Here is an 11,862-nt window from a genome sequence, read left to right on the forward strand (position 1 = left end):
AATTTGAGGAAGGAACTCCTGGGGCAGGTCAAATGGGCACGACGACACCGACAAAAGTTCCATATCTGGTGTCCAGATTTGCTCTTTGATGATAACAAAGCTGCAATATTGTTCGTTAATATACAGACAGACCCCACCTCCCTGTGTTTTACTCGTTACTTCAGTATTGTGGTTCAGTTGGAAGGGGGTCCCGAAGTCATCAGTGGTGAGATTGGAGTTGAGGTCCTGTTCAGCGAGCCATGTCTTGGTGAAAGCCATGACACAACAGTCCTTAAAACCCTTTAGGAAGTCTCCGTTATTCCTTAAAAATGAACATAAAAGCTCAAAAGCCGGGATGCCAAACTCCTTACAGCCGGTCCCTGCGTGCACCTGCGTCCATCATTTAAGTGATGTATGCCGTAAAGCAGTCAAATTTTGTAGTTGTTTTTGTGTAGGGGTACGTACCCGAACCCAGAAGTTGCATAGTGTCAGTGCAGGAGATACAGATGCACTGGGGTGATGATGAAAGTGTAATTGAACCTATTGTGAGGAGTTGTACCACCAAAATGAGCTGGAAAATATAGTTTGAAAGCTGAAAAAGTCTGTTGTGTTGTTTTAAGTGTTTTCATTTCAATGTGTAGCCTTTGGTACCTGGTGTAAACTGAAAAAAAAAAAGAAAAGTAGAAAATGTGGTGTTATATGATCATCACAATCATTTTTAGGGTTTTTTGTTTTTGTTCAGCTCAGAATATGTATCAGACAGAGCTAAGGTTTTGGTGTTTGAGCGCTACAAAATCCTGTTAGGGATGTACAACAAACAAATCTACTGCCATGGTGATCTTAAACTTGTCCAGACAAAGTTTAGTTTTGAAGGAATGGACACAAAATATGTGGTGTTTCTGTTTTTATTTGTACACTTTGCACCTTATTCTGAGAGTATGTGAAATATAAAACAGGCTCATTTCAGCCTCTGGCGCTGTTAAAATATTCATCTTTAACCAAAATATGTCTTTCCAAAAAAGCAGTAACTAATATTGTTATAGTTTATGGTCAGGGAGCCAAAGTATCAAAAGCTCAATAAAATGGGTTGAACCTGATGTGGTCTGCCATACTTTTTGTGGTTTTTTTGTTTATTTTGATCCTAAGGACCAATAATTGGAGGATCTGCTCTGCTGGAAATATCGCAAAAAAAAATAAAAATTGTGGCCTTATTACTGTATGTACCCCTCATTTTTTGATATAAAATTTTGAAAAATGAAAATTTTCCTTCAGTCCTCAGTGGGCTGGGTAAGCTGTCAATAAATGCATTCAGGATGCAAAAAACACATGGTGACAACCTTCAGTGAAAAAATAATTCTTAAAACACCTTTCTGCATGATTTTGGGTCAATTTAATGCAAAAAAAAATTAGGCGTTTTCTCAGTTTTTTCCAATATTTTCAACTTTACTTCGATGGCCATCAACTATTTCCCCAAGTTATGACATCAGCCAATATGCCATTCTTTTCACCAAACAATTTACTCATTCCACCAAAAAAATTATAAAATCCAACCAAAATCAATGGATCTGTGATATTAACAAGATAATTGCGTATTTCCACAGCAAGAAGGTCCTGGGTTCGATTCCGACCAGGGACCTTTGTGTGGAGTTTGTGTTGGTTCTTTCTGGGTACTCCAGTTCCGCCCACCATCCAAAGACAAGCACTGATTGGTTAATTGGTCGACCTAAAATGGCCCATAGGTGTGAATGTGACAGCGACTGGTTGTTCGTCTCTGTATCAGCTCTGTGATGAACTGGCGACTTGACCAGTGTGTACCCCGCCTTTGCCCATAGGTAACTGGGATAGGCTCCAGTAACCCCCATGACCCTAGTGAGGATAAAGTGGGTCCAGAAGATGAATGAATGAATGAATGAATGGTGCATTTGATTTATTATTTGGTAAAGTATTGTCACAGGAGATTATGTGGAGTTTGTATTGTTCAAGCAAAAATCTAAGTTTTTAATTTGAACAAATTATTCAAAGAAAAGCAAAAATAATGTTTCTTTCAAATAAAATATGAATAGATGAACCATTGTTAGAGTTTTGTTGGGGTTGATGGAGGAAAAAATTATTAGACCACCCTTGTTTTCTTAAATTTCTTGATCATTTTAACACCTGGTACAACTAAAGCTACATTTGTCTGGACAAATATAATGATAACAACAAAAATAGCTCAAAAGAGTTTAATTTAAGAGCTGGTATCTAGCCATTTTCCATGTTTTCTTGAAAAAAAAACAACAAAATCACTTAAGTTCTTACAACAATAGCTATGCATTGTACTGACAAAAACAGTGCTTTTAAGCATTCCATGTTTTCTTTTCTGTTTTAGTCACATGACACACACAGGAGTTAGTACTTGATTGCATAACCACTGTTTTTGATCACTTTCGATGGTCTAATAATTTTTTCCGCAACTGCATATGGATAGCAGAATGCCACGATTTTGTCTTTAATTGCAACCAAAACCAAACCAGTGAAAATTTAGTATTTCAAAAATACTTTATTAACATGTTTGTCTCATTCTCATAGACATTCAACACATCCCATCCCCGATTTACTGTCTTTTTTTTTTTCCTGAAGAATAGTTTTTGACATTACAGACATACAGGCACTGTCCAGGAATTAGCCAAGGCCCACTTTAAATCAAATAGATCAAACTGAAGTAAAAAGAAAAAGGCTGTTATAATTGCACTGACAGTCTCAGAAACACGTCTAAAATCCAAGATCTGTAAATATGATTTCAACTACTTTACAATTCTACTTTTAATAACATGAGCTGGTTTTTATACTGTGGGTTCTAGTCCCTTAAGAAATCAAAAGTTGCCACGTTTCAGCGCAAACACACGATTCGTTATTCTGAGATATAAAGAACTCGACCACACGGGAGTATTTGGAGATAATTTCAGTGACGTTTACGGGTAGTGAGTATTGGACAATGTGCATGTGGACGTTCTGTAGTGTCAGATAAAGGGCTATGACTGAGGAAAGTCTAGTGAATGTGAGGAGATGGCACACTGGTAATGAGTTAATTAAGCAGGAGTATGGGTTTATTTGATTAGGCGCTCATATATAGAATAATAGGGATTATTAATAGAGTGGGAGCCCTGATGTGTTGAATCCAGAGACGTGTAGATGACAGCGTGCACTCAAACATCCAGTCCATCATGACGGTGTCCTGGATGTGACAACAGTACAGTACAGTATTCAGACAGGACAGGAGGAGGGGGGTGAGGGTGGGGGGGGGGCTGGTTTAGGGAGGGTGTGGGTGAGGTCTGAGCAGTGGCAACAGTCTGTCAAAGCCAGTGTGAGCGTGACTGGGAGCATTGTGTCCATGACAATAGACCAGTGTCTCCAGTGCCAGTTTAAGCTCTCGCCATGGAAGAGACAGAGCAAGGTGTGGTCCACAACCTCTGACTGCTGCTGCTTCAGTTTATGTAGGTTTCAGTGGATTCATGCAGTGTGAACAGGCTCTAAATTTAGTCCTTTATACCGGAACAGAAAGCTGGGAAAAAAAAAAAAAAAACTGAGCTCTGCTGACTCGGCATGTGATAAAATAAAACCTTTCAGTGTGTAAAAATTAATAGTGGTATGAGGAGAAAGCAGAATAATGGTGCTTGAAGCTGATGATAGATGCGATGTGAAGAGAAGAAGCGAAGGTTCAGTGTTTGAAAGTGTAAAATCTGTCTACGTCGGAGAGCAGGCCAGATTTTAGAGCCTTTTTTTTGTAAACAATAATAACACAGAGGCAGATGCATGATATTTGTAAAGTATATGCACATATAAATACAAACATACATTCATACATATAGGAGGAAGAGGAAGGGAATGGTCCTTCACAAACACACTGGTACGCTGGTGGATGAAAACAAACGGTAAAAACACAAACAAAACCCAAAAGAGTGAGAAAAGCAGAAGAGGAAAGAAGAGTTTTTTTTAAAAAAAGGGCCCATTTGTTTTGTTTTGAACAGGTGTCAGTCTTTCATATCCGCCTGTGGGATATCTCCATCTGTGAAGTTAAGTCAAGTCCACAGAAGCCATTGATTTCTCTATGCTTTGCCCTGCTTGGAAAAAGGTGCCGAGTGGGAGTCCGGCCCCTCACAGTAGCTGGCAGCCGCCCCTCTTCTTGCGCTTGCGGACCTGCAGCGCCGCCCTGGTGGCCATTTCGAACACCTCCCGCACGCCGTCCTTGGTCTTGGCAGAGCACTCCAGGTAGCCAAAGGCACTGATGCGGTTGGCCATGTCTCTGCCTTCCTCTGACTTCACCGGCTCCTGGTGGGTGTAATGTACAGACGGGGAGTTGAAATTACACCAAGAGATTAAAACAATATGGTTCTTTTAACTCTTTCAATGCCATGGGCCAATTAAATCGGCTTTACGAATACAACCTTTAAAGTGCCACGGGCTGATCAGATCGGCTTTAGAGAACACGCCATATTTGTGTACAAACAAACCATCCACCCACATTTCTTTCTCACATTTCAATGACGTTCTTTCAAATCTTCTTGCAAATTACGATCAATAATGAATCGGCTGCGTCCGGTGCGTTTTGAATCTAAGTAGCAATCGGTCGGATGTTACCGAGCAGTTTTTGACCAAGGAAGAGCTCGCGTTTCGTTTTCTGCTTGGGAAATTTTATGAATGAATTTATGAATGAAATCATATGCAAATTAGATGGCCATTTTGTAGTAATATCGTAAACACAGCAATCTGTCAAAATAGTCCCATCTGCTAGAAAATGAGTTCTGATGACTATTCAGACTTCAATTATAAAAACGATGCGAAATACTGAAAAACGGCCAAATTCTGTGGCACTTTTAAGGCTTATTAGCCCCTTAACTGTCTGGCACCGAAAGAGTTAAGTCTGGAGGATTCTTTAAAAAGCCCCAGTTTCCTGTGGCCATCATGATGAAATGGTGTTGGAGCTATTTTTTATGTTGTCAAGTACAAATTTGATGTACTTGTATTTTACTTGAGTATTTCTTCAACTTAATACTCAAATACCAGTTTGAGTTTCAGATTATGTTCTTCCCATAAAAACTAGAAGCACTAGGCTGGCTGGCTGTTTGTCTGTCTGTGTGCAAGATAACTCAAAAAGTTATGGACGGATATGGATGAAAATTTCAGGAAATGTTGATACTGGCACAAGGAACAAATGATTACGTTTTGGTGGTGATGGGGGGGGGGGGGGCAATGATCTGCCTTGGCGGAGGTCTGTGCTCTCTTTTCTAGAAAAGAACTCGAAGAGCGCAGACCTCCACCAAGGCAGATAAGTGGCCCCCCCACCCCCGATCACCACTAAAATCGAATGATGTGTGAGGAGTGTGAAGAATGTGGAGATTTTTAAAAATAAATGACGGTGATAAAAGTAACGCTGACTGCAAGTAACATTAAAGACAGACAGATATGGACGCAGCGTTCTGTCCGTCCTCTGCGTACATTCCATCCGTTTACCAGGTGCTGGCGGATGCATACAAAAACAGAGAATACCACCGGGAGTACGGAGCGGCGTGGACTGCCGCCAGCAGAAGTGAAAATGAAACTTATCGCTCATTTCTCTTTTCTCTACCTGCTGAAGCTAAACTTTTAAACCTTACCAAAGAAAACGCTGCAATATTAGTATCACATTAGTGTTACCACTGTTGTCTCCATGTTTGTTATTATTGACTCTCTTCTTCTCAAAAAACTTTACTCTTCTTTGTGGTATTTGTCCAGTATGGTTAATGAAGAGCAGTGCCCCCTGGTGGATTAATTGAGAAACGCTCATTCCAACACATTAAATGTCAGTAGCAGCACCTTGTTCCTGTCAGACTAATGACAACGACAATAATGCACATTTACAAAAGGAACAAAGAACTGGAATGGGATTATTAAGTACTCGTATCGGTACTCGGTATCGGCAAGTACTCAAATGTAAGTACTCGTACTCGGTCTGGAAAAAAGTGGTATCGGTGCATCCCTAGTAATTACAAAAACAGCATTTTCTACTGCCTGAAAACACAGGCAAGGAGATGCAGAAGTCATTATGGTGTGTTTGTCCAGTGTTACTTAAAACCCCTGTGTAATTCAGACCTGGTAAGTTCTTTTTCTACCACTGTAATATAGAAACAGGACCAGAGTAATTCCCTTATACCACTTAAACCACACAGAAGTGATGCATTGCTGTTTTGGTCTTTTCAGATCGCCATCATCAGCCTGTCTTTAAAGCACAGACTGTTAAAGATAAGTGATTCACAGACCTGCTTCATCTTTGCCAGCTCCCTGCGTGTGTGTTCATCATTCCTCAAGTCCTTCTTGTTTCCAACGAGAATGATTGGAACGTTAGGACAAAAGTGTTTCACTTCAGGCGTCCATTTCTCAGGAATGTTCTCTGTGGAAAAAAAAAAACCCAAAAGACATATTTATATATATATATATATATAAAAAAAAAAAAAAAAAAAAAAAAAAAAAAAACACAGAGTACAACGCATTCCAGGATTTTTCCCTACATGGAGCGTTGGGCGAGTTCTCGTGTTTTCTCCTGTGACTGTACAGACATACACATCAAAAGGCCCTTGACCCTGGCTGATACATGACGAGTTGTACCAGCCAAAGTCAGCGCTGTTTTCTCTCTGAGGACATGCCATGCTCTGATAGTGCTGGGATACCATCTGTGGCGTGGTTCATATCAGAACACTGTGGGACAGCACTGAATTCTGTCTATCTGATCTGGTTTTTACAGTTTGAGAACAGTCAGATTGTTGTTTTTAAGTGCGTTTCCAGAAAATGTCATCAGTCTCCCAACAGCAGCACGGTTATACTCTGGTCTGAGCCTGTTGGAATCTTTGGTAAGACTCTACTGGCTGAAGGTTGTTTCATTAAACTGCTCCAACTTAGCCCTTTAAACCCTAAACCTAAAATGGTCAGTCTGGACTATTTTTCTTTTCTTTCAACTATAAAAAGGTTAGAAAATATGCTGTGAGTGAGTCTGTTTGCCCATTTTTCCAGAGCCTTTTTTTCCCCCAGATCTTTCAAAATCTAGCAATCATTTCCAATTTACGATTATAATGCTGCTAAAATTCTCCGGCTTCTAGTAAATGCGTGAGTGAAATTACCATATTGACCCAATAAAGCCTCTAAAGTAGGGGTGTAACGTGCACTCGTTTGTACCGAATGAATACATGTAGCCTATGTGAAGAATGCAAACACTCTGGAAGCAGGGTGGCACCATGCAGAACCCATGTGCACGGTTTCCTCTATATACATTCAGCAGTGGCAAATTCTCAGTGCTGCTGCTGCTGCTGCAAAAAAAAAAAAATCAAAACATGACAACACAGAGTATAACAGAGGCACAGAAGCCAGGTCTGACGTTCGAAGCATGTTAAGTTTACTTTTCAGTATGTTGCAGCTTTGTGGCACAAAAGAGACTACGGGTTCCTTTATAGCAAAAAGGTTTTTATTTTTTAACTCAAGTTGGCAAAATTAAGTGAACCTGTGCCTCTTCTCCTTCACCATGCCCCTGCTGTGGTGTTACTGTGATATCATGTTCACGGCACCTCAGGGAATACTGTGAGGCATTCAAAAACACTGTAAATTACAGTGTTTGCCATAAATGAACACTGAACATTCAAAAATACATAACGTGGGGTGCCTGTTGATACACAAATGACTGAAAAATATTTTGTAGAATAGTCCTGTGTCCCACAGGTAGTTACGGAGTGTACCACCCCCTCCCCCCCTTCCCCCCTTCCCCTTCACTGTACCGAAAATGTATCGAACCAAAGACACCTGCACCAAAAATGTACCGAACCGAAATTTTTCTGTACAGTTACACCCCTACCATAAAGTGCAACATCTCAGGTTTCAGAAACTTAGAATTTTTACAATTGTGTAAACAGTGAAAGAGTTACAACCATCCGAACTGCATATGCGCAGGGTGTGTCAGCGATGACACATCAGGTTTTAAAGGGTTAATTAAACATTTATGTCTGAAATGTTTAACAGTTCTTAAAATGACATGCAGTCCCACTCTCTCATTGAAAACCCAGAGTGAATGAATGTTCAGTTATTTCCACAGATCACAGATAAGCTGCTGAATATAAGATGCAAGCTGGCTTGACTATTCACAGACTGGACTATAGTTAAAGTCAGAAATTACACTAAACATTCACGAATAATTTGTAATAATCGTGAAGGTTGTCTGTTATCACAGTCCCATGTGAATCTGCCATGTGTGTAATTTCTAAAGAAAAAAATCCACTTCAAATTACCCATCCTATTTCAGCAAACACAGAAGTCCTGTGATAATGTTAGCCCTGTGTGAATAAAGATCTCATAATTTTAGTGAGAAGGCAACATTTTTTGTCTCCCCTGCACATTTTTTCTGCCTAATTCCTGGTCAAACATCAATGAAGACAATGGTGACAATAAATTAAACGGTTAAATGTTTCATTTGGAAATTCAGGAGGCTCCTGATGTGATATAACAAGGATGTGGAAAAAGATGAATGGTTAAAAAGCACAGCAGGTACTTTAAGGAACATTTTCCATCCTTTAACGGTTATCTGTAAGAGCTGAACCTGCCCTTATGTCACACCTGAGGAACAGTGACACTAAATTTGGGTAAAAAACAAACTCACAGATGAGTAGATTAATGTCCAAATCACCAGAGGTCCACCACAGGTTATAGTAGTCCAGTGTAAATAGGTATTAATTTCAGATTTAAAGGGGAAAAGAGAAAGTATGTCCACCAACTGAATGGCTATAACAGTGTATACAGCTGATGTATCATTCACGCCTGAAGTGACGGATTACTAAATTTAACATCTTTAATTAGTGCTAACAGGTACTCGCACTGTTTATTCAGACGGCAGCAGCGAGGTTAATTATGATGGCAATATTTTAATTACAAACATGAAGAAACACCATCTGAAAGTATATATAATGATTTCATTTAGTGGATCATTGCTCTCGTGACGTCTGCAGAAAAGCAGCAAATGGTGAATGTCACGGACAAACATTTAGCAGAAGGGGAAAGTTATGGAGGGGATCATTAGTGATTTTTTCTGCACTGACAGCGCGGTCTTCTTGTGGTGGAAAATTTAGGTGGTGGACATTTAATGGAGCACTTGGCAAAATGTCATCTGCAAAAATGCATGTTATCCGCTACTGCTTTCAATGCAGAAGCCAATGTGTTTCCATTCAGTTTAAAGTGTTTCCAGTACATTAACAAAAACAGCAAAACCTCCCATCAGATTCACATCATAACAGTTCTGGAGTTGTTTCTACAGTTTCAAGACCACAGATAACTGTACGCTCCAGTTATTGAAGTAGACTGTGTAATGAGATTAGGTTTTATTCATATTTTTAGTCAGTTTCTGCTTTTTAGGTCTAGGTTGATGAGATCAGGCTGTTCTTGAAGAGTGTGAAGTGTATTTTTTCCATTCAACCTCCTATGTCATGACTATAAATAGCTATAAACTATAAAGTAACAGTTTGCATTTTTCCTCCACAGTGTAAGATTTCCTCATTTCTGTCTTATTCTTACTGATGTCAAAGTGAGAACGTTTCAGCTGGCAGAAGGTGCTGACAGTGTTTTATATTTTACTTACTGTCAGCCATTTCTGAACGCTTAACCACTGATAAAAAAAAAAAAAAAAAAAAAAAAAAAAGAACAGACTGTATGAAACAAAAAAAGCGGTGAGAAAGCTTGTTCTCTTACCTAAACTGTCGGGGCTATCTATGGAAAAGCACATGAGGATGACGTCTGTGTCCGGGTAAGAGAGAGGCCTCAGCCTGTCGTAGTCCTCCTGACCTGCTGTGTCCCACAGGGCCAACTCCACCTGAGGGACAAGGAAAAAAATCACAATAAAGCTTACAATAAAGCAGACCATGATCATTCAAGTCCTCAAAAAAGAATGAGGGAATGATGCCTTTCCTGTAAAAACATGAATCTGTAGTGGCTTTTCCATTGGACATATACGCAAAACTTTACCCATATTTACTAAATGTTGAAAAAACAGAAGTGCGTAATGTTGGTTTTTCCATTAAATCACAAATGCAATGATTTGTTTGTTTATTATCGTGAGATGACATGAGAAGTCATTCCATAAACATGGCGACGAACGTAAATATCACGTTAATTTACAGATATATTCAATATTATTATATATTACCCCTCTATCCCGTACTAAATTAAAACATGATTCAGTAAATATCACGTTAATTTACAGATATATTCAATATTATTATATATTACCCCTCTATCCCGTACTAAATTAAAACATGATTCAGTTTCCTGGTGTGTCCACACATACCGCACCATGTTTCTTTTAAAACTCTTTTTCTTCACTTGCTGTAACGTCCATTAACATCCGGTTTATTTTATCCATGTGACTCTAGTCACGGAAAAAGGTCTTTCCATTGCAGTTTTGCATGATATACTAATTGCGCTATGCCTCAAAAACTACCTCTTGCCAGCGTAAAATCTTCATTGAAAAACAAAAGTTTTGGCAAAATTGTTGTTTTTCCATTAGGCAAATTTCTATGCGCAAGTTATATTCACGCAATTTCAGGGTCAATGGAAAAGCGACTTGTGATGGCTGATCCCTCCTTAAAAGACCAGCCTGGTATGGTTGGTCAAGTCTGGATTCTGAGCAAGGGCCATAAATATTAAAAGAAACTGTTTCATTGGATGTGAATTAGTAACTGAATGCAGAATGAGATTTTTCCCAGTAAAGGTCAAACTCTAAAATACCAAAAAGAATACCTACGAATTAGCCTTTTGTCATAGTACTGTACTAGCATGTAGATGACCTGTGAACTCAATCTGTACAGTATAAAAAAACACTTAAACATCAACTTAAAAAGCCTCCTGATTCAGAGATCACCAACTTTTAGTGTGATGATAAATGATCTGATGCAGATGGGGATTTTTTTTTTAGGTCAAAATGGATGCATCAGCAGTATGAAAATGTAGACCAGGACAGACAGAGTCAGGCTGCACTGAGGAGACTGAAGTCAAGGTTATGTGAGTAATGTTTAACACATGACAATTTCAACAGGAAACAGGAAAATGAAATCATAACACCATTTTCTTTATAAATAAAGAGTGTCCTGGCCAAGTGAGTAGCATTAATACAAACAAAATAATACAACAAAAAAGTGCAACTGTCACACAACATAGTGTTCAGTTTGTAAGAAAAGATAAAAAGGACAAAACCAGTACAATTTCTGTACAAATTTAAAGACAAGAACAAGTCTTATTTTCTCTGTTCTTTAAAATGGACTTAAACCCCCTCATCGTCATCAACTTTGACAGTTTGAGGCCCTTCTGTATATTATTCCAAGAAGAAGAAGAAGCACAATTTAAAGCTTTGTTTTTTTTGTCTTTAACCAGTTTTTTTGCAGTTCTTGTGGTCAACATTTGTGGAATACTTCAGGAGTGGACGTCATATTGATTTTGGTTGATGCGCATGTATGTAGGTAAGACAGATAAATAGGAGGTCTGAGAACAGCTCCAGGCAATAAAAGAGGATTAAGGGGATATTACTAGAACTGAATGCTAAGAGGTGAAGCCACAGCTAAGAGTGCAAGACAAAGACTCCAACGTTAAACCATCACTGAAGGGAAATGAGAGAAAATGGGCTGAACAACTGAAACAAGAAGGCAAAGAGGATTTCAGACAATCCATCCCTGCTCCACTAGGCTGATGAAACAAAGTCCCCAGAGGTGGAGATGCTCCCACAGGCTCTACTCAGGCTGTTAATCAAACTGTTAGCGGTCCCACTGTGGCTGACCTGCTCCAGATAAAACAAATGCCCTGCAAAAAAACATTTGCTCGAGCTCAGCCGGAGCTGGAACGCATGAA

The 11,862-nt window shown here is 39.2% G+C and overlaps 1 protein-coding gene across 1 annotated transcript in view; it reads right to left on the reverse strand.

Annotated features, from left to right (window-relative positions):
• Positions 1 to 2,498: 2,498 nt before the first annotated feature.
• LOC115422587 (rho-related GTP-binding protein RhoA-D) overlaps positions 2,499 to 11,862 on the reverse strand; it is a 29,846-nt gene continuing 20,482 nt past the window's right edge. The window contains exons 3-5 of the mRNA XM_030138972.1: positions 9,715 to 9,835; positions 6,255 to 6,385; positions 2,499 to 4,287 (exon numbers count right to left, since the gene is read on the reverse strand). Of these exons, the coding sequence (XP_029994832.1) occupies positions 4,114 to 4,287; positions 6,255 to 6,385; positions 9,715 to 9,835 (426 nt within the window). The 3' untranslated portion in view covers positions 2,499 to 4,113. The remainder of the gene's footprint in view (positions 4,288 to 6,254; positions 6,386 to 9,714; positions 9,836 to 11,862) is intronic.

The sequence above is a fragment of the Sphaeramia orbicularis genome, chromosome 7 (genome assembly GCF_902148855.1).
Source record: "Sphaeramia orbicularis chromosome 7, fSphaOr1.1, whole genome shotgun sequence".
NCBI lineage: Eukaryota > Metazoa > Chordata > Actinopteri > Kurtiformes > Apogonidae > Sphaeramia > Sphaeramia orbicularis.